This window comes from Lagopus muta, chromosome 4 (genome assembly GCF_023343835.1).
Source record: "Lagopus muta isolate bLagMut1 chromosome 4, bLagMut1 primary, whole genome shotgun sequence".
Taxonomy (NCBI): Eukaryota; Metazoa; Chordata; class Aves; order Galliformes; family Phasianidae; genus Lagopus; species Lagopus muta.
The window spans coordinates 6,279,705-6,302,578 of NC_064436.1; the positions used below are offsets into that span (position 1 = coordinate 6,279,705).

General features: G+C 40.2%; 2 protein-coding genes across 7 annotated transcripts in view; one reads left to right on the forward strand and one right to left on the reverse strand.

Moving 5' to 3' along the window:
- The window catches only part of LOC125691923 (histone PARylation factor 1), a 45,184-nt gene extending 41,209 nt beyond the window's left edge, over nucleotides 1–3,975 (forward strand). For all 3 annotated transcript variants that reach the window (XM_048941917.1, XM_048941916.1, XM_048941918.1), the window contains 4 exons: nucleotides 206–356; nucleotides 1,123–1,210; nucleotides 1,795–1,967; nucleotides 2,790–3,975. In XM_048941917.1, the coding sequence (XP_048797874.1) occupies nucleotides 206–356; nucleotides 1,123–1,210; nucleotides 1,795–1,967; nucleotides 2,790–2,921 (544 nt within the window). In that variant the 3' untranslated portion in view covers nucleotides 2,922–3,975. The remainder of the gene's footprint in view (nucleotides 1–205; nucleotides 357–1,122; nucleotides 1,211–1,794; nucleotides 1,968–2,789) is intronic.
- Nucleotides 3,976–5,100: 1,125 nt separating this feature from the next.
- CLCN3 (chloride voltage-gated channel 3) overlaps nucleotides 5,101–22,874 on the reverse strand; it is a 47,544-nt gene continuing 29,770 nt past the window's right edge. For 2 of the 4 annotated variants that reach the window (XM_048941910.1, XM_048941911.1), the window contains 10 exons: nucleotides 21,637–21,824; nucleotides 20,912–21,034; nucleotides 18,681–18,887; nucleotides 18,182–18,262; nucleotides 17,078–17,623; nucleotides 14,199–14,385; nucleotides 12,590–12,988; nucleotides 10,762–10,978; nucleotides 8,528–8,603; nucleotides 5,101–6,864 (listed from right to left, as the gene is read on the reverse strand). In XM_048941910.1, the coding sequence (XP_048797867.1) occupies nucleotides 6,706–6,864; nucleotides 8,528–8,603; nucleotides 10,762–10,978; nucleotides 12,590–12,988; nucleotides 14,199–14,385; nucleotides 17,078–17,623; nucleotides 18,182–18,262; nucleotides 18,681–18,887; nucleotides 20,912–21,034; nucleotides 21,637–21,824 (2,183 nt within the window). In that variant the 3' untranslated portion in view covers nucleotides 5,101–6,705. The remainder of the gene's footprint in view (nucleotides 6,865–8,527; nucleotides 8,604–10,761; nucleotides 10,979–12,589; nucleotides 12,989–14,198; nucleotides 14,386–17,077; nucleotides 17,624–18,181; nucleotides 18,263–18,680; nucleotides 18,888–20,911; nucleotides 21,035–21,636; nucleotides 21,825–22,874) is intronic. The other 2 variants (XM_048941912.1, XM_048941913.1) reach the window with 1 other exon arrangement.

Here is a 22,874-nt window from a genome sequence, read left to right on the forward strand (position 1 = left end):
AGATGGGACACAGCGGAGTGTGCACTGTGCTTTCAAGCTCTTTGGCTGTTCTGGTTGGTAAGAGGCCTGAGTTCCTAAGTCTGTGCCTAAATAAACCCATGACTGCTAATCTGCATTGTAAGATTTGAAGGTGCAGTGATTAGAAGGCTATTCGTTTGTTTGTTTGCTGCTGAGCTCTTTTAAGACATGTTTCTTCTGTTCACAGATTATTTTTGTCAAAAAAACTTAAGGAAGTGACTGATAAAAAGAAAAATGCTGTTTTGAAAGACATAGATGAAAAGCTAACAAGGACAGCAAAAGAATTGGGTTACTCTCTGGAACAGAAAACCATGAAGATGAAACAGAGAGATAAGAAAGTATGACTTTCCTGATCCACTGGAGACAACTGAGTTCTGTTAAACTGCTTTTCTTTTTTTTTCTCCACTCACTTGCCTGATTTTTTTTCTTCCTTTCTTTGGCTTCCTTCTATTCAGTAAAGAAGCATCTCTTAAAAATTTCAGAGCAAATCATCACTATAAAATTTCAGGAGAGGGAAGATGAATAGAACTGTGTTCCAAATGCAGGATTGAATTTAAATGCTTTATTATTCTTATAACCTGTAGCTTAGCAAGTAAGGCATTAAAGGGAAAGCAAACAGAAACAAAACAATAGGGGAAACAGTTTAGAAACTGAAACAAATGGGGAAGAACCTAGACATAGAACCATAGAATGGCTTGGGTTGGAAGGCACCCCAGGGATCATGAAGCTCCTACCCTTCTGCCACAGGCAGAGCTGCTATAAGTGCCTCATTATTGAAGATCCGCTATGAACAGGAACGTGAAGGGTGATAGGTATTAATAGGGGGATTGTAATCTATTTTCTGAATACCTATCTGAAATAATTTTGGCAGATGAGTGAATCCAAGGATTCCTACATTTCACAACATCATTGGAGTTTTCAGTTCTGTTCAACTTCAGTGCTTAACAGTAGCTGCTGCACAGTTTAAGGTGATGTCCTTGAGGCTGGGTGCTGCATTTGGCTTGACCACCGGAAGTCAGGTGCTAACGATGCTTTCATGTGAATGGTTTTATGTCATAGCATTGCCTTACAGTACTAGGTTCAATTTCCTGGCTCTTTTTTTAGGTGGTAGCCAAAACATTTCATGGAGCAGGCCTGGTTGTTCCTGTAGACAAAAATGATGTTGGATACAGAGAACTTCCCGAAACAAACGGTAAGCACCTTGTTTACTGTGTTATTCCACTTTCATTCGGCAGCCTCCACTCAAATCTAGTCTGCAAAAAGCAAACTGCAGTCAGATTTTCTACCTAGAGAAGACGAGTAGCTGGGAGTAAAGGGCAGAAGCTTTAACCATTGTAATGTAACTGATGTTTTTTTTAATAAATTTGATAAGAGTCACTAAAACATGCTACATACTACTACTGAAGTAACAACTCCTAAGGTAGCAGTTCAGTCTACACTGCTGTATTGGCACAGCTGTGCAGGAAGGATTCTAAAAGATCTGATCCACATTCAGGGATGTTTTGGCTTTATTTCTCATTCTGTCTCTTCTGGTGCTGTTCTAACCTGAACCAGTTCCTTGATGCAAGTTTTGATATGTGGATACCCATCTCTGAAGGGGAACTGAGATAGGGTGGATACAGGATGAGAAGGAGCTGCAAAAGGAGAAACGTTTTCACCAGTAGCTCAGGGTGTGTCCCTTTAATCTTCAGTTGAGACCCACGGGATACTTTTGGCAGAAGCTGCTTTGATGCAGTATTCTTTAATTTAAACATATATCTGCTTTTATTTTTGCAGCTAATCTTAAGAAAATATGTAAGGCCATTGTTGATGCTCCCACTGATGATGAGAGACTGAAGGCGTTTGCACCCATTCAGGAAATGCTCACCTACGTTCAGTTTGCTAACGATGAATGTGACTATGGAATGGGATATGAACTGGGGATGGACCTTTTCTGCTATGGCTCACACGTAAGTACCACGGAAGCCATGCATGTTGCAGTCACACATTATTTTATGTGTAGATCAGGGGTTGGTGTGTATCACAGCTCTTTATTCCTAGCTCTTATCACGTACTTGTTGCTAGGAACCATGGAAGTCTGTGCGGATGTTCTTAGTGTGTGACAACAGCTAAGAAGTCATATTTATGACTCTATTCCACGTTAAATTAGAAACAGTTTCTATGATGCCACCATCCTCCAGGTCAAAAGAATTTAAATGGCACTTTTGTGATTTGATGTGCACATGACAGTGAGTCATGCTGAAAAAAATGCAGAATTCTTAGTCTAGATACGCAGGATAGATACGAAGCTCCCTCTTCCCACCTGCTTTTATGGGCTCAAGCACTCGTGCTGAACTTGATCAAGAAACAGGCTGATGTCTGTCTGCAGTCATCCCAGGGGGTAAAAAAAATTGACCCTGGGGTCCTTTGCCTGTGTATGCGATGGCATAAAGCCCTCCCACCAGCCTGCTGTAGCCTGTGGGTTTCTGGATGTTTCTTTCTGGCTTGCTGAGGCTGTTCTGAGTTGACTCATCAGCATTTAATCATACCTAAAGGCTCAGTGTAATGCTCCTTGTTGTCTGTTCACCCTCACCAACCCCCCCCCCCCCCCCCGGACTGAGAAGGGCCTTGGCTGCAGGGATATCACAGTTGGCTGTGTTTCTCACCGCATGCTGTCAGCCACTGATGGAACGCTGCTGTTCCTGCTGCAGCTCCAGATAGAGGTGCCTGAGCCCTGGGGAGAGGTGGGCCTGGAGCAGGGCTGCTTTTAGGGCTGCTGTTCTCTCTTGCAGTACTTCCACAAGACCGTGGCCCAGCTGCTGCCGCTCGCCTACAGCCTGCTGAAGAGGAACCTCTTTGCCGAGGTGATCGAGGCGCACCTGGCGGACCGTAGGCAGGAGGGCTTGGACCGCCTGGCGCCCTGAGCCGGGGCAGCACCCGGCTGTGCTCATTTTGTGGGCTGTTTTATTCGTTCTGTGCTATTTTTCCACGTGGAAACGCGTTCTGTGCTGTTAATAAAGCTTTCCTAAGGACCGGCTGTCTGTTGCTCACCCTGGCGACCCCCTGGGTGAGGCTATAAACTGATTCCAGCAAGCATCAATAATGTCTGTTGGTGCTGCAGTTCCCCTCATGGAGGAATTGTCAGTGACATCATTCACTGGAGACGTGCTTCCAAGTCAGACACATAGTTGTCCCAGCCCCTCTGTTGCCATGTGTCACACAGCAGGAGGTGTTTCTTTCAGAGCACTCCTTGAGCCGTATCGCTCAATTGAGTTTAACACACTGCAAAGCCATAGGCCGTTGTAAATCGTAAAGCTATCTTCAGTTCTCAATCATGCAGCATCTGCTTTTCTAAACCTGATAGCTCCCCGCTTTGGATCAGCATCCAGAGGTTTCATTTATTCAAACATTAGCGAGCAGATACGAGCTGTTCCATGGGCCTTCTCTTTTCAGTCTGCAAATAGAAGATGCTTCCATATCATTTCATCTTTTCTCAATGTGAGGTTAATGACTGTAACACTAACTGGAAAAAATCCCAAAGTGAAATACAGTGCAAATAGGCATCTAACAACTTTGCTGTGTTTTTAAGCAGAAGGACTGAAAGTGCACTGTAAAGAAACTGCCTGCTTCTACCTTTGGGACAAGATAAGCATCACCTATTTTTGTATTAGGAAGCCAAGTACTCTGCAATTACATGATTGAAGCAAATCTGAAAATGTCCATTTCAGAAATGTGATTTTTACTGGGGTTGTATTTTAAGCCTGTGGCTGTTTATCCCAGGGGAATTAAATGCAGACATCAACAGAAATACTGATTGAGAAAAGACAACAGAGTTGAAGCAAGAAATGGTCATACAGAAGTTTTTAATGTTTGATTAAGTCATCACAGTAGTGGGAATTTTTACTGTAATGATACGCAGCTCTACCACACTATTATAAATAAAAACATTAAGATCAATCAATTTTAAATACAGCTCTAGGCAACATCACAGATTAACAAAGTATGCATTCTTCATCAACCAGTAACTGAATGGTTTAAAACAAAAAATAATAATAATGCTGACGCTTTCACCCTCCCATCCACCACATTTTTGTTTCAAATCAGTAACTTGAGTAAGGCGCTGGAAGCTTTACATTAGAAAAATTTTGTTGAACAGCACAGGCACACATACTTCAGTATCAGAATTTCTAATGCATGTTTACGAGACATTTTTCATGTCAGTGGAGAAAGCTTAGCAGGTAAGAACAGTAACCAGAGATGCACCATTTCTATGCAGCACTTGGGATCCACACGAGAATGATAAAACAGCAGGGGCACGGACTGCACTGTGTTCCAGACAGTACAGCCTGTAGGTGGGGTCAGTGCAAATTACTACACTGCAGTGTATTAGGATGAGGAAACCATTAGAAATGGCAGAGGCTTCAAAGTGATTTAAAGCAATTTCTCTCTTTTTTTTTTTTAAAGCTGTAGTGCATTTATATCCTTCCACTACAGAAATAATAATACTAAACAGTAGAGATCAGCCTCAGACAATTTCCTGAGCTGTCCTCCTTGGATGGACCAAACCCTGCTTCTAATTAGGTTTCTGCAAGCTCACACAACGTTACAGAACAAGTTTGGAGCCCGTAGCACTGACTCACTTGGAAGAGTGCAGCCAGTTGCTGCAGCGCAGCAGCCAGAACACACTCGATTCTCTTTCAGTTCCAAAGCTGCTTTCTGCACAGGGGCCGACTGCAGCCCACCAACACATCAGGCTTTCCCCTGGTTCCAGTTGATGCAAGAGGTGAGAAAGAGGTGACTGCAGTTTTATATTCTGAAAACAGAAATTCAGTGGAGCACTTGAAGCACTGGCATTGTTTTGGAGCTCGCCAATCCTACCAGGGCACTGCTTGGAGCACGCTGCTGTTCTTCAGAACAAGATCGTGCTGAGCACCTGGCTGAATAAAGATGTTTGAGGTAACTGTGATGACGGCCTGAGAGATGCCCAAGATTTTAGCTTTAAACTTCTGCAGTCTTATGGGCGAAATGTTAATAACTGCATTGTATTTCACCACATACTGTACAGCAAGATTTTGTCAACCACGTTTCTTAGCTTTTTTACTGCAGCACGCTGCCTTTGTTTCCACATGTGTTTGTGGTGCTTTGAAAAGCTGAAGAAAAATGAATCAGGTGGCCAAAAGATGTTTGGAACGTGTCAGCTCACCTCTGGCGCATGTGGTGCTGCTCAGCTCTGAAGTCCTGCCAAGCTTTCCAGTACTGGATTCGATTCTGCCCTGCTGCTCACCTTCTGTGGCTGTGTATCATTCACACCTCTGTGTACTCAGAAAAAAAAGTCTAAAGCAATCTAATAATCATAGTTGCTTCCTATTCGTTTTAAAACCCTGATTTTTTCAAATAATGTTTTTAGTATTACTGTTCCAGTTATCTGCTCAGAAAGGGAAAAGGAAGTCTTAAGGTAACGGCAGTGAGAGTTACATCTGAAAATCACCTTATATGCATGTTGGATTGTAAAGAAACAATTTTGTTTAAACCCTTCATCTAGTTGTAAACATTTGCTAATCCTCCATTACTCGCAGAGGATTACGAATTATTATATAAAATCACATTAAAAAGGTAATTAGTTAGGTGAGACATCAACTGATTTGTATTTAATAGATTTTTCTCATTCATAAAAATATAAATAATGGTAAAACCTCAAGAAAAATAATATACATTAGTGCAAGTTATGAGTTACGTTTCTTCCTACCATGTCAGCAGTGGGACGTCTTTTGTTCAGAAGAGAAAATAAAACTGAGCGATCTCAAACTTTACAGAGGGGAAATATCTCCAGTGCTGTAGCATGCATTTTTCCAGATACACGTATACAGAATTGTTCCAGCTCTTAACTAGTAGAACAGCAGTACTCTTCCTGATACTGCACAACATTGGTATATACCCTAGTGTTTCGACAATACAAAAATTGCATAAGATCAGGTCACATTGATATTTTCTGCAGCAAAACCAGCATTTTTTCTCTGCAACTCTACTTTCTTTTGTTTACTTTTTCTCTCATCACGACAGATGGGCTGAAAGATGTTTCGCATGGCTCTTTGCAAGGCATTTCCTGCTCAGTCTGCTTTTGTCGCAGTAGTTCTGTACTGCCCCAAGCACTTCACGATGTTCGACCTTACGCACTTGATGGCACAAGCAAAACCTCCCTCCTTGTGATCCAACCTCAGTAACTCACAGTACATCTCAATATGAGAAACAACTACTTCAAAAGGGCACACCAATTTAAAGAGGCTTTGTTACGGCTCAGGAGAGAGAGAAATAAAGCTCTTCTGGAATGTAGGAAGGTGACGTGTAATAACTATACATTTCATGAGCTAACACAACAGTTTTCAATGGTAAAAAGGGCAAGACCTTTCAGTCTCCATAAGATGGCTCAATTCAGAAGGATCCCTCCAGAAATAGGGACTAGTAACACATCTCTTTGATGCTGAAGTACCAGGCTGGGGCTGGAGAATTGTGCCACCTCGCACGGCTCTCCCACTGCACTATCATGGCAGACCGGACATCTCAGGACGCATCCAGTGCAGGACAGCAGCTCCATGCTCCCAACAGCCTTCCTCCTCTCCACATCCTCCCCCAGACCAACTCCTGATTTCCAGCAGCACCGTTACGCAAAAACCCAGCTCTCGTTTCTGATTTTTAGAAGCATCTCCCAGACTAAAGTGTTGTGCTATTCAACAAATGAACCTCCTCTTCAGTTTCCTCTCTCTCCTCAGCTATGGGTTTCAGTTGAACATTATTGAGGCGGGGTCTTGGTTTGCCGTCTGGGCCATATGACGGAGGATATCTTTTTTTGTTATGATGCCAAGGAGGCGCCTGGAAAGGATAAACAAACATCAGGATTAACCCGAGCGGGGAGAGCGGTCCAACAGAACACATCTGTAGCCAAGTCCTTTTTGTTGACAGGGACAGAGCAAAAGTCAGCAGCCCGATTGTCTTATTTAAACAAAAGCATTTCATTAAAGTATTTAGTAACCACCGGTTTGTTAAAAGACAGCAGTGCTGAGACACCATACCTGGATGGTCTCTGACAGCTGTGGTCCATTTTAATTAAATACAAGCAATGCAAGTAGAGCCCGGGACTATTTTTATTTCAAGTTTTGTTTCGGCAAAAACGAAATTTGGTTAGCTATGCCAACAAAAAAGCAGAAGAAAAATAAAACAAAGAAGGACAAAGAAAAGGAGGTATGAAAAAGAAGTGATACCGATCCCATTTCATAAGGGAGGTGTGTTCCGGCCAAGGCACCACAAGTGACACACTGCTCGATGGCCCCCAGATCCTAGCAGCGAATCAGACTCGCCTCCCCTTCTTTCTTAAAATCACAAGGGTCTTTCCCATCTGACACACTGGCCCAGACTGAATACATTCATAGGAGCACACCGTATTGCCCATGAAACTTTTGCAAAACAATGAATAGTTGAGTAGGCTTTAGAGTTCACAGCTTCAGAAAATTAATTACGAATAATAGAAGTTTTCATTTTCAACTTTAGATACTGTGCTCTTATGACAGCAACTAAATTGCTTTTAAAAGCAGAACTTTGTGAAGCATCAAAAAGGGTGAGACTGTCCATAAGGATAATATCACAGGAGAAGCAAAGAGCAGAATGAATGAGCTGCTGCCCTTGTTATTCTGGTTAGTACATTTTGGTTTGGGTTTTTTTATTTATTAAAGGACGCATGAAATACTTGTGAAATATTAGCATAAAATGAGAACATAATTAGCACGTTTTGCACATAAGCAGCTAAACTTGGTGGCTAGGTTTAGCAAAGATGCAGCTATTGCAGAGCAACCAATGTCCAAATGAAGACAAAGTCTATCTTACAGCTAAGGTTAGATCACAACATCGTACTCAGAACAGTATGTAGACTCTGAAGTCAACAGCAGATGTATTAGCATGCCATTTAGTAGCTTAGGGTCCCACTGCAGTGCATTAGTGGCTGCAGGTAACAGCAGCACAATCACAGGACTTTGTGCAGAATTGAAGGACTTGATGCAATTTATTTCCCAATTGATAAATGGGGATTTCAGGGAAGACCTGATGCTGCAAGACATTGAGAACTGTGCTCCTCAAAACAGACGCTGCTTAATCAGCAACTTGACAGCTACTTAAAGCTGCCAAAATCAGCATATGAAAAAAACATGAAATTTACACTGTGGGGGCAAAGCTATTCCTAGCTGTGTGCTTTCCCACTGCGGGGAATCAAAAGGTGGATCTACGAGATTCAAAGAACAAGATACCACATTCTGTTTTTACCTTCCTTTAATGTTGTGACTAACAGACCGTCCATAGGAACTGCTTAATTTCTATGCGAGGATTTTGCACGTATTGTTTTCTGTTACAGTTTCTTTAATACGAATTTTTAATAGAGGATTATTTCTTTGTTCAGCTGATGTCATAAAAGTACTGAACAGTTCACAAGTTTCATGCCTCCTGACTTCTAACGTGTCTAATTATGAGATCTGATATATCTAATCACCAAGGGTTCGACGTGCTGCTTTAGTTGCTCGAGATGCTCTAATATGTTCTTCTTTGTGATGATCCCCAAGACAATCCTGAAACAGATCATGTTATGCTAATAACTGCGTGTGAAATCAAATCAAAAAAGTTCTAGTCACAATGAAAACGCTTTAGAGCAGTGCAAAACTAAAAAAGAAAATGGGTTGCAAGAAAGTTAATGAGATAGTTAAATGAAAATGGTTGGGAACTCAGCACCCTTTCCCAGGCTTTTTGTTTCGTCTCCAAATGTCTGATCAGCAACAACCCCACAGCAGTACGTTTCTCTATCACATACACACTGGGGAAGCACACTTTAGCCCTTCTCCCCATGTCCTGATCTCTTGACATTTTAGAGGCACTGAAAGTAAAATCTGCTTCCTCTCCTTTGTTTACTAGTTATTTCTCCTCACAAATACAAATCACTATTCGCATTAGAACAAGCTCCAGTAAATGGTCAAAGCAGTGTCTGTAAAGTCACAGAAATTGAGGTCTGAAGCTTCACTACAGAGCAGCCGTAGGAACAGACAAATTCAAACCAATTTCTCATTTATCATAATATAAATAAAGAGCAGCTCCTTAGAACGGACACAGTGATAAAAGCTGGAAAGAATCGGGCTCAGTCTTTATATATCTCTGTATCTATCATCAGCACCAATTTATGCACAATTCCTAACTGTAAGTGGATGTATGAACACCCATCTATGAACACCCTCTATTCAACGTGCATGACATTTGCCAAAATTTAGACAAATTCTCTGGGTGGTGTATAGCCAACCGGAGCTCAGGGATTAACTATGCAACCTTGTAATGGACAGCATTCTCATGGCAGATCACAAGGTTATAAACTGAAATGGGACAACAAACACGAGGATCAGAAAACAACAAATCAAAGTCTCCCGTATTTGTGGCTACTTTATCATGAAATAATTAAAAGCTTAGGCTACAGTTTGACATACCTTTACAAGATCAATCTCTCTGCAGAGCCATTTTTCACATCAGTGTTAATGTTTGAACACTCAACCACAACAGAAACTAAGAGAAAAACCCACAGTAATAAATATTTATCACTGAAGTTTTACCAATTCAAATTTCCCTGCATAAACAGGAATATCTGTACGTATGCCTGCAGTGATTTCTAAGTGGCAGATCATGATGGCTTTTTCCTGGCAGAGAAAGCTTTTTGTAAGAGCTGCTTTTGCTTCTAAAAGCACCTATTTGCCATTCCATACAAAGACAAATTTCATAAAAAGCAAATTAAAAAAAAAAACAAACAGAAAGCAACAACAACAAAAACCAGGAGCACATTTAAGATACATTTGTTTTAGAAGACATCTTAAGAAACAAATTTGGAAATTTGCACTATTTCAACATTTGCCCCTTAGAGCAGCACTCCTTTTGTCCAGAGCAGAAATAAATAAATACCATCTGTGTTTAAGGTTTCTTAGCTTTGTCCCACGGACAGTGGTACTAAATAATGTAGGTTAGCAGACAGTGCTTCACTTCTCATGTGATTTAAAAAGATGCTAAAGAGAAAGCAAGATACTGTGGTAGAAGCTGCACCATCATGTGCCAAGTGCTTAACACAAGAGATAGAGGAAAGCAGAACGTTGAAGTAGAACCATACTCAAAAGATCTTGTATAAAAAGAAAGCGTTCAGATAAGAGGCAAATATAACAAGATATTTTGTGTTTCCACACCTAGGGCTGATTTATTAAACGGTGACCACATACCAACCCCCCACAGTCACATTTACAAACACTCCACATCTTGAAGTCACCTTCTTGAAGTATTTTGAATCGTACAGTCGCTGCAGACTGAAGTTTCAGAACTAGTAGCAGTTACTTAGTTTTAGTATCCCAAAACTAATAGCTTGGTGGTTTTTTTAGTAAATTACTGAACTCCAGAAGAGGAGTTATCCAGTGAATGGATCTTGTTTCTCCTTCGCTTTTTATGAGCCCAGCATTTGTAGACGTTGTACAGCTGATGTGTTTTCCACTTTAAAAAGAAAACCTTTAAAATAAAAACAAAACACACCGAAACTACCTGCCTGCTTACTTGGAATACAGGGAGAAGTAAGAATTTCAGAGACGTGCACCTTCTTGTCACTGAGATCCTGCACCAAATGCATGGGTTCAAATACCATCAAAGCTTTGATCCCAGAAGTGAAAGATCCTATTCCTACCAAAAGAAAACAGAATTGCCCCCATCACTCACCCATTGTGTGTCACAAGGCACTGCCTCAAACCCAACTTCCGGAAAATATCCACCACTATCTCCATAGGTGTGTGGTCTGTCACGGTGAAAGGGCTCATGTCAAGTATGCTTCTAAGCTTCAAAGGCCGAGGGCTTTCTGCTGGAAGCGATGGGGTGTGCTGGGCAAAACAGACCCTGGAACTGCCAACAATCCCTTCCTGCTTCTTCCTTGCACTTTCTTTAAGGGGAGAGAGGGGAAAAGAAAAAAAAAAGAGCAAGAAAATTTACATTTCTGTAGTAAGATCATTTAGTGCAAAGTTCAGTCGACCAGGCTCTGATGCTGATACGCTGACATTGTGTTTCTACAGTCACTGCTTTATTCCTAGGATGTGTTTGTGCAGAAATCACAAAAGCTATGTATCATACAGCTTTAGCCATCCTTCAGCTACTGCCTTTCTCAATCCAACAGCAAAAATAAAACTTACTTGCTCTGGAGAGGTGGAAATACTGAAAAGCTAGCATAAAAGAAGCATGCAGCAGCTGAAGCAGTTATCAAAAAGAAAGCTGATCTGATACTTCTGCTACAAGAACGACAAATAAATGGTTTCAAACCATCAGTGGTTACAAACTCCTCATTTTTGATCTCCTTATGCAAATGTATTTAGGTTTCTGTGAACTTGATCTGTACCCTCTTCAGTATTTGGCTACATGAGCAACTCTCCTTGTACCCCGAGCCACCTCACTGAATGACTCCAAGACAAAGCTCTACGCACCATGCATTCTCTGCAACTGAAATAAGTTTTAGCTGGGGAAGTGTTTCATTAGAACAATATTTTGCTGTTCCTCCTTCTACACTTAGGTAAACACAAACTTAAAATCACACAATATCTGTAATACTTTTCAAGTTTAGGACATTTATATGCATCCTGCATGGTGTAGGAACACATTGTAAGACCACAGGCAAAAGTTTTACTTCAGGACTTGGTGTTGTGCTCCTAAAAACCTTTTTTTCCAACTTTCTGAAAGAGGACATTGCTTTTTCAAGCAATTGCTTGTTTCCCTAAAGAGATATTTGTCAATATACAGCCTTTCAAATTGTGAAAAAATACGAGTATTTTAAGATACAACTTCCATCACTGATTTTATGTACAAGTATTTCTTAAATAATAATTCTATTTCCCTTTGCTGGCGACTGTAATTTCAAAATCCACATTTCTTTTGCCAAGGCACAAAGCACAGCCCTAGCTATCAGACAGTTTCTAACAGCCATCCAGAGACAGGGCCCAAACAGGGCATGCGTGCCTGGTGCCAAATTTGCAGCACGCAGACAAACTACAGTAAGAAATGTAAAATATTTCACTCATCTCTCCACAGTACAATATTAGCTGTTGAAAAAAGAAAATCAACAAGAGAAAACAGCAAATAAAATACTCCCAAAGAGACGCTTGATGCTCATTTACATTTTACAGTGACTTGGACAGTAACTCCGACTGAATCCTGCTCTTTCAAATGGGAATCACTCAATTTTGAAGACGGTTGAGGATTCTGAGGAAGGTTGAATGCCCTTGAGGAAAAGAACTGTCATCAAACACTACAAAACAAACAAAAATACTGGACTAGATGCCAGTCTGGCCTACAAGTCTTGTACACAAAGGCACAAAGATATTAACATTTTATTTTATGGTCTGCTATTGGACATAATCAATATCTTCAGTAAAGCAATAGACTACACAAAGTATATCTGGACCTTGAACCTGAAATAAGGAGAAACACAGAGAGTAAGTTCTCTTTTAAGCTTTACAATAATTTCTATTAGAATATATAATCATAAAATATTGGAGGTAATTACCTATTGCAATAGTTAAATCTCTTCTTAAAGCAAAGCCCACTAGTCTCTGCGACTCTTTTGACATAATAACAGGAAAACCATTATAGCTGGTTTCGTTGATCAAGTTCTCTATGTCTTCAACTGTCATATTATCCTGGGTTAAAACAGCTAACGGTGGGTCGCTTCTTCGAGGTCTCATAACATCAGCAGCCAGTGTTGTGTGAGTAAACTCCTCCTTTGCATCCAAGAAGGGATATCCATTCAGTCGGATGTGTGCCTCATAGATGCCTTCCCTACCAAAGGCATCTCCTACCCACTTACTGGTCATGACTGCAGCCATTAAGGGCACAATATACTCCAGCCCTCCTGTTAGCTCAAAGACAATAACTACCAGGGACACAGTCATCCTTGTCACACCACCTGCAAGAAAAATGGCAGTCAGTAATGCTTCAGCGTCAAAGAATACTGAACTTGCATTTCCTGCCTTCCTGCTGAGAACTGCAAACGTGACTTTGCCATTTACGTCATCTGACAAACATCACAAAAACAGAAGCATACAAGAAAAATGAACGTGGACTTAGGGAAAATTCCTGGAGGTCAGAAAGTAAAAGGGTTTGAAAAATATGTGCTATTCTTTCACGTAACTTAAGAATACAACTGCATACTTTTACAAGCCACTCCTGAGTTAAAAATACTGAGAAATTAACAAATCCAAACCTAGTAAGATAATAATTTCGAAGAAGAATGACACTAAGGAAGGAACAGATAACAATTCAACAGCTATACTGTCCAAAATATCATGAATATAATGCTGCTGTTGAATTATAAAAACTAGAGAACTGTAAGCTGGTGAAAACTTTCTCAAACAGAAGAAAGGAGTTACGTTTCTCCTTTGCCAGCATGCAAAATGTTCGTACTACAAACATTTCTGACACCATGCCTTCTTTTAAAGAAATCGTATTCTTCCTTCAATATATTCAAAGTGATTTCGGTTGAACCATTAAGAAAAAGAAAAAAATTCCCCCCAAAACAACAGAACAGCCTCTCCAAGAACCAGAGCCATTCCACTGCTGCGTGTGATAGCGCTTAAGCTAGGACAAGGCCTTGATGAAATCTCTCCTAGTTTAAGAGCGTAATCCTCTTCCAGTGAAGCAGGTTTTCAACAGTTTCTAAATCAGGCCTCATAACAGAGCTGTAAGTGGACTCCCCAGATCGTTACGGGCTTCTCAAGTTTCTGTTTGGATTAACGAACTCCAAGAACATTTGTTGCTATCCATGTAGAAGTGCCAGCACATCGTGTCACCTCCTCGTAGCAACTTCAACATTTTCGACTCCGTTTTATACATTTCAACGTATACGACACCTATAATATGTAATTACTCCCATTGGTGCCAAAAAGAAAAAGCAAACTGCTATTTAAGTTACTCTCCTTCCCATCACATAGTCAATTTCATATCATTCCTCAGATCATAAGGATCCAATAGCTTACACGAAGATATGTGACTGTAATCTTCTGAAGAAAGAAGTCCACATTGCAGGTGTTCCAACACAGCACATTTATACATATTGTTACTTTGGTAACACAAAGCAAAACAAAAATCAGATATTTGCTTTGTTACAGTTTAGTTACCTAAACAGGCAGCAGCACCAACCATGGCATAAAGACCAGGCGTAATACAGTCAGCTCCAACTTCACACCACTCCTTGAAAATGAACCAGTCGTGATGATAGTAAGCCAGCTGCTCCACTGCAATTCCTACAATCCTTCCTGCTATTGCTCCAATTGCCATACTGGGTATGAACAACCCAGATGGAACCTACAACAGAAATGGAATAACTGCTACCACGCTGATGGGAACGTATTTGTTGTGTATTTTAAAAAGAAATGCAAGTAGTCAGACCATCACTAAAGACACTGCAAGGTTAGGAAAACTTAATGCAAATTCTTAAGGCAAAAAAGCAGATTAACACTTTACTGTTAAAAAAACAACAACAACAAACACATGCCTATCGTAATTTTAGTTATTTGATCTGTTTTTCTGTTATTAACCCAAATAGGCTTCATAGCACTGCAATAAGATTTAACTAAACCACTCTGGTAGGACAAGTCTTGTTTAGCCCTGTAGCTGTAAAAGGAGCGAGGATTCAACAGAGACATTGCTGTTGTGCCCCTTCTCCTCCTTTCCAAAAAATAAACACCCAGAAATCAAATAAAGCCAACAAACAGAAAGACACCAAATCCATACTGCATCTGAACATCTCACTAAACAGGAAATGCCTGTTGCTTCCCCTCATAGCAGTTGTTACTATCAGAAATGTATTCCACTGTGACCAAGGTACGAACCTCAACTACAATTTTTACTTTTTGTCTAAATACACCTTTGTCAAAATCATTTCATTTAAAAAAAATCATACCACTGGTGTCAAAGGATGTTGGATGTTGTGTTGACGGACGTGGTTTAGTGGGAGCTATTGGGAATAGGTGAACGGTTGGACTGGATGAGCTTTTAGGTCTGTTCCAACCTTGGTGATTCTATGATTCTATGATTCTATGAAAGGAAAAGCCATTTAATTGTTTTTTCCACTCTAGAGCTGGGAAGTGTATGCATTATGCAGCTTGTAACTAGATTTTGCCATGGGATCCAGTATTTCTGATTCAATTTACATTATTATTATATTGACAACATGTATAGTTGCAAAGAATTTCTAACAGGTAAACCAAGGACAAATCAATGTTCCACATTTTATTTCAAAGCCATTTGCGCTAATTGTATTGAAAAGGTTTAATAATCCTTCATTCCCATCCTGAATTACCTAATATTTCAGTGCTGACAGCAGTAACCGTTCAATGCCATACTCTGCTACAAGTAAAATTGTGCACTGACATCACTGATGCCATCTCCTACAATTCATTGTGTGTCTGAAACCCTTTTTAATTGTTAAGTACTTTTTTCTTTTGTTTTGCTGAGTGAAAATCATTCTTGGGAAACACTACAGTAACACCCTGAAAAATTGTTATTATAGACATAGAAGTTGTAGAATGTATCTTTGAAACTGCTGAGTTTCTAGTCTGCTATACTGAGTGTGCCACAGTAATTCAGTCTCCAAATGGAGACTACGTTCAAATTCCTGTTAGCATGAATTGTTCATGCACCTAGCTCCTTCACTTCATCACATGTGGCTAATAAGTTAAAGGTCTATGCATGGGAAGTGCTGAGCCACAGCCTGAACCTCTGATGGATCACCTGAGGCGAGCCATGAGTCAGCCAGAGGAGCACAGGTGAAGGCAATTCAGCTGTGCTGCAGGAAAGGTTGGAGCCTGCTGCACCCCTCCTAGCCCTATTTAAGAGCTGACTACCAGTGGGGAAGGATCTCTTCTGGTGATTTGCTCTGCTGATGTTTTGTGGGTGAGCTTGGGATAGGGGTAAGCTTTCTGTTTATTTTTTTTGTTATCTTAGTCTGCTTTGTCATACTTTCTTGTTTATTTTGTGATTATAACATCTTAATATTCATTGATTATACTGTTTAACTCTGATTGTGGTTTTACAGGTGAATTTTTTAGCATAAGCTTCTGACTCGCATATTACAAAGCAAAGAGTAATCTCACCACAGAAAGAGCAATGAAAAAAAAATTAGGTTTTATCTTATCTCAACTTTGTTTTCCAGTGCATACAGTGCCCAACTCAAGTTATACTTTAGAGAAAGTGATTTATACTGTGGCAAATGCATCGTCTTTAAGACAAAGAAGGAATCAGGATATACACGCCAACTTCTCTAGCAATGCAGTTGCATGCCAGTCAGGTTTGAGGCAAAGCTGTAATCTCATCCCAAAATGTTCATCCTTGGCGTTTATAAACAGTAACAAGTTTACTGAAAATAGAATCCTGCATACATACAATGCTTTTACTTCTGCAGCATAGCTGTGTTAAGGCCTGGAAGAAAGTATGTTGCCTTATCAGTCCCCTGTTCATAGCAGTAACAGCAGTGGGAATCACTGTATCCCACAGGCAGCTTAGTTGTTTTGCCAGTAATGCTTCCATCAAATTGCAGTTGGTGAAGTTATAAGAGAAGGAACCTGAAACAGTTAAGAAGCTTTACCTTCATGCAACTTTGTGAATTCTAATACACTGTGTGTGCTCCTGGGCTGACAGCTTCGTGAGAAAGATGCACATGAACAGAGGAATGCTAGGACACACTACAGGTGTTATATTGCTTAAATGGTAAGAGGTATCCTAATGCTTAGAAGGGCAGAGTCCTAGATATAAGTGAAATACTATGCGACAGAATTCGAGAGTGAAAACTGAAATTCTGTCCTATGAAAAGCTAACATTTAAAATATACCTAACAGATTTATCTTGCCCAGCAGCCAGTGATCAGCAGTGAAGTTTTTAGTTAAGAGATCTAAAACCATATACGGAGAATGAAATCTATAAACAAAGCTGCTAGCTTTGGGCAGTAACAAAGAAAAATCATCACAGTAGACGATGTAGCTGTTGCATTCACACTTACCTTGATACCAAATGTGAAGACAGTCATGATTATTTTAAATATGAGTGCTAAACACAACTGCCATATAGCTGAATAGACTCCAGTGCCTGCTGGACGGTCAGGAATATCATCTACTATTTTGCTTGCGTTCATATCGTTTCTGTAGTCACAGAGGGAGGAGGACTCCAATGGCCCGCAGTCTGTGAAGAGCTCTTTAATAAGCTCACTGGTGTTTAGCCTCGTGTATGGATTGGGAAATGCAATGACAGCTGTTATTGCTGCAACAATGATGACCTCCAGGACAGGGTACTTCCCAAATTTTGTCGATTTGCGTCGGCGACACCATGCAATGTTTGCTCGGATGAAAAATGCTCCCCAGAGCCCACCAAATACTCCCAAAAGAATGAAAGGTAGCAGTTCAAAAAGGTACCAAGGAGTGTGATATTCCACATAAAAAAGAACTAGGCGGCTGTTACCAAAGGGATTGATGGACCTTAAAACAAACGCAGCCACCAAAGCAGCAAAAAATGATCTCCACAAAGTTTTCAGTGGGAAATAGTAACTGACCTGCAAAAAGAAATACGTGAGAATTATTTGTAAGTCAATGAAAACAAATCCTGTGAAGACTTAAAGTAAAGCTAGCAAGAAACGTTTCTCGGTGAAAAGAGTTTGATGGCCCTTGTGGTCAGTTTTAATTATTCTTGACTTACTAATCACTGACATATTCAATTGTGTTTAGCATCTGAAACATTAAAGAAAATAATGTTTAACAACATCTTTCAGAGAACAGTCAAATAGGTTTCTAAAGTCTCCTATGAAATAAGGAAAGCAGCCCAACAATTATTCTTTTTAGACTGCATTTGTAGAGTGACAAACTGGTGCATCTCTCTCTGTACACTGTAATTATTAGCTGACTCAGCTGAACTCCAGCACAACTGACATTCATCTGAAGTAAATAAACTAATAAATAAAATCTTTTGAAGTTTGTTGGTAACAGAACTCAATTTCAAAATGCAAAATTAAATTCTCTTCCAGGTAGGACTCTACAACTTAATGGAGCCTGAGATTTTTCACACTAAAAGAGATTTTTAAGTACCCTTCCTTTAGTGCTGTCTCCTGACGTACCTCCTCCAGACTGAACAGGACTCCACCAATTGGGGCACCAAAGGCTACAGACACTCCGGCTGCTGATGCAGCTGACAATACCTGGAAAAGAACCACGGTGAAGGTTTTTTGCACTCTGTGGTGTGTTTTTAAAATGAAGAACAGAATCTCAGTACAGTTATCAATTCTTTCCCAGGTTAACTTGCTTCGTCAGGTCAAATGCCCTCTGCTGCCCTCACAACTGGAGATGGCTGTCAAAATGAGTCAAGAAGAGAGAAGGTAAGGGAAAATCAAATGTTTTCTTATGAGGTGGGAGAAAGTTTCCATGTTGGAGCCTACTTACCTTGTAGAACACTAGGGATTAATGTTGTTTTTAAGATAAAAAAAAAAAAACCTATAAAAAACCCAAATCTGAACACAAGCTAAGAGAACAAACATAATCTTTTAAAAACCAGTATTTTGGCATTTTTTACTAAGCACATGGACAACACATTCTAAAAACATCTTTACTAGAACTTACCTCTCGTTTTTTAGCTTCATTTGTGCTGTACTTTGGAAAGAGGTAGGAAAAAATATTCCCACAGCAGCAGGCAACATGGACCAAGGGACCTTCTTTTCCTAAACTCAAACCTGATGCTACAGCCAGGACTAAAGTGATGGTTTTTATCATCAAAGTCCACTTCCCCAGGTAACCTCTGATGATGAAGCCACTCAAAATAGTTTTTATCTGGAAGAAAACAAAATTGGTACTATATTCTACTTTGTTTGGTAAATACTTATTAGTAGTTTTAGACAAATAACTTCAAAAACAGCCCTTTCAAATGCATAACTGTCTCATGTTAAAAATATGTATTCTCAGATAGCAAACTGGTTGCCAGAGGATTTCCATTCACCAATAACTGTAAAATATAAGGTGACAGCATACATCAATATCATCATATTTAGTAAGAAATACGTCTGCAGGAGCTTATAAAACTGGGTTCATTAGTTCATTATGTAAATTCTAAGTAAAAGTCAGAAAACTCCTGAAGGAAAAATGCATCTGCTAACACTGTAACTCAAGATCTTCTATTGTTGACTTAAAACCCTTATACCAATTTATCCCCTTTCAGTTTTTCCTCCTATTTCCTTGCTGAACAAAAAATTAACAATGACTTAAAAACAGAAATGGGCCTTTTTCACTAAAAAGTACACGTCAATTTCCAAGGACATTACTTGGCCTAGAAGCGTTATGTCTTTAAACTGCAAAACACACCCATACATGACCTGGACAGGCTTAAGAGGTGGGCCCATGCCATCCTCATGAAGTTAAACAAGGCCACGTGTGAAGTCCTGCACCTGGGTCAGGGCAATCCCAAGCACAGATACAGGTTGGGCGAAGAATGGCTTGAGAGGAGCCCTGGGCAGGAGGATTTGGAACTATTGATCAGAGATTCAATACGAGCCAGCAGTGTGCACTTGCTGCCCAGAAGGCCAACCACATCCTGGGTTGCATCAAGAGAAGTGTGATCAGCAGGTCCAGGGAGGTGGTTCTGTCTGTCTACGCTGGTCTTGTGAGACCCCACCTAGAGTATTCTGTCCAGTTGTGGAGCCCCCAGCACAAGAAGGATGTGGAGCTGTTGGAGCAGGTCCAAAGGAGGGCTACTAACATGATCAGAGGGCTGGAGCACCTCTGCTATGGGGACAGGCTGCGGAAGTAAAAGCTTCGAGGAGACCTCATAGCACTTTCCTGGTACCTGGAGGGGTCTGCAGGATAACTTGGGAGGACTTTTTATAAGGGCAGGTAGTGAAAGGACGAGGGGAAGTGGCTTTAAATTGGAAGATGGCAGATTTAGATTATATATTAGGAAGGAATTCTTTACTTTGAGGGAGGTGAGACACTGGAACTGGTTGCCCAAGGAGGCTGTGGATGCCCCTTCCCAGGAAGCATTCAAGGCCAGGCTGGATGGGGCTGTGAGCAACCCAGTCTAGTGGGAGGTGTCCTTGCCTATAGAAGGTGGGGGTGGAACTACATGATCTTAAAGGTCCCTTCCAACTCAAACCATCCTGTGATTCTATACAGAAAATAACATAGTTACCAAAACAAAGAACAGTGCGTGTATAAATGGGATTACACAAAACAGTGGCCAGCTGTGTCTTGAAACTGAAGGCTAGCTAAGTTTGGAGATCAATTTGGGATGAAATTTTACGTAGAGTAATGGCATCGAACTACTCCAGGCTTAATATAAAGGCAAGATTTGTCCTTCCATTTCCACAGTACAAATACATGAAGAAATATTTACAGACTGATGGGAAAAGCGTGACTGTCCAAAATTTTCTTCTGTCCCCCCCCACTTCTCATCATATTCTGTGTACAGCTGCAGAGAGCAAATGTAGAAAGAATGAGTTTCTAGGGTTATTTAATGAGTTTCCCTGTTAGCTGATGGTCTGATTGTCCGTGCTATTTTAGAAGACTGAAGTGAGTGCAGTAGAACATCAATTGCTGTCTCTTAGGACCCGTATTCCATTAATGAACTCCTATTCTCTTATTACTGCGGGGCATGGATTAGAGATGTGGAGGAAAACCTATGAACTCAATACTTTCAGAGCTCTTTTTTCAGCAACAGTTAGTAAGATTACTTCATTTAAATTTCAATATTGGAAGTATTTCACATGGGCCACCATCTTGCTTCTTTTTCTGGTCCTGTAGGGCAGCAGGAATTTCCACATTTATATGAAATATCTATAAAGTAATTATTAATTAGAGCTCACCTCAGGTATCCCCGAGCCACAGGCATATGGAGCAAACACCTTCACCAGACAAACCGCTAAGAAGGCAAAGCTCAAAGCCCAGAAAATGTACATTATGTAGTTCATTATGTATGAACCTGGACCCTAAAGACAAAAAGAAAAACCCAGAAATGTAAGAATACAGATCTGGTGTAGGAACAAAGTCACTGTTTAAATCAGCAGAGAAGAACTCTTCTTGTAATGTACCTGCGTGTACACATTTCAAAGGACAGTAATTATTACCAAGCCTCCAGAATGTTGGCTTTGGCTGGAAAGCACAGCAAAGACTACATTATATGAGTTAATAAGTGTTCTAACACTTCATTTTATGAAAAAAATCTACTGAATACCAAGAATGTCTTCCATAGTAAGAATTGGTTTAGAGAGAAAAATAAATGCAACATTCATTGTTATTTAAGGATGTGAAGCTGAATTTCTTTTATTTTTTTTTTTGCTTCGTATAATTGTGAGCAAAAATTCTCATGTTATTAATAGCTCTATACTCTCCTTGTAACTTCCTTACATCTGCAACGCTCCAAGTCCTCTTGCAGTGTGTAACAGACTCACTTATTAGAGTATAACTAATTAATTAATGAAAATGCTGAAAGCTGAGCAGAACCCAATCCCCAATTTATTACCCTAGCTATTCTTTTCTGTAGTCAGAAGAGCTGTTGAGCAGTGATTCCACAGAACAAGTATATACTTACTTCTGCTTGCCCAATTATTAGTTCTGCCCAAGTTTTCCATTGAGGACATTTATCTCTCTCTTCAAACGTGGTCTCATTTGAACCCCAGCAACATTGTTCATGGTTAAACCACAAAGCACTAAGGCAAATGCCTTCCTTCAAGTCAGTCATCCAGTCAGCAGCAATGTCAATTAATCCTGCCAGCGCCCCTGTTATAGAAACAGTTAGACATTAATTCATGTAAACTGAAATTACAAGATATCTGAAGAAAGAAACGTTTAAAATGTCACTGATTTCCAGAACAACATGATATTAGCAATACAGCGAGATTAGTATTATCTCATCTAGTATCTAATAATATAAGATAATAAAAACAATCTAATAATAACTAGATGAGAATCTAATATCTTGCTTATGTCTCAGGGTAATCACAGAATCGCACAGCTGCAGGATGGCTGCAGTGGGTAGGGCCCTGTGGGTCTATCTGCTCCAACCCCAGCTCCAGCAGGGCCACCCAGAGCAGTCTCTCTTCAAAGGGAGGCATTCCAGTTCCTTCCCCATCTCTATGGCCTTCTGCTGGACTCCTTCCAGCATGTCCAGGTGTCGTATTTGGGGGGTCCAGAAGAAATAATGTATCTTCCCCTCCCTTTTCCTTTTCTCTCTTCTTTTACCCAAGCTATACTTCTCCAGTGGTCCACTACAACAGATGAGTTAAGAGTCAAAAGAGGACTCTCATTGTTTTCTGACAAAAACCATAAAGCTCCTTCTGACAAACAACTGGTCAGGCTTCAAAGGACTCCTTAGCTATTAGAGTACAGTTTGTACAGAACAAGATATTTTAAACAAATAATTCTTACCATGCCAACAATAGTGTTAGAACATCGTAAGTAAATACCATATAAATGTCTCAGGGTGAATGAACATGTAGAATTCCTACTGCAGGTAATAAGCAGTAAAGAAAAAAGTAGCTCTCCAACTCAAAGCTTAAGAGGGATTCTGTGTGGCAACTATATGCTGAAAACCTACTGAAGAGCCCTCAAAAAGGTATTAGGTAGGAAATTGCTTCTAAGGGTTCTTTAAGAAGTATTTAACAACCTTATTTAAAGGAAAGAAAAAAACAAAACACTTCGATGTGGCAACAGTATATTGAAAAAATCTGAAGTCATCTGTTTTTGTGAACCTGTACAACTGTTAATTAGCTGTACTTTCCTATTTTAAGGTATTAATCACTACCAGAAATAGCCGTCAAGTGTCAGCCT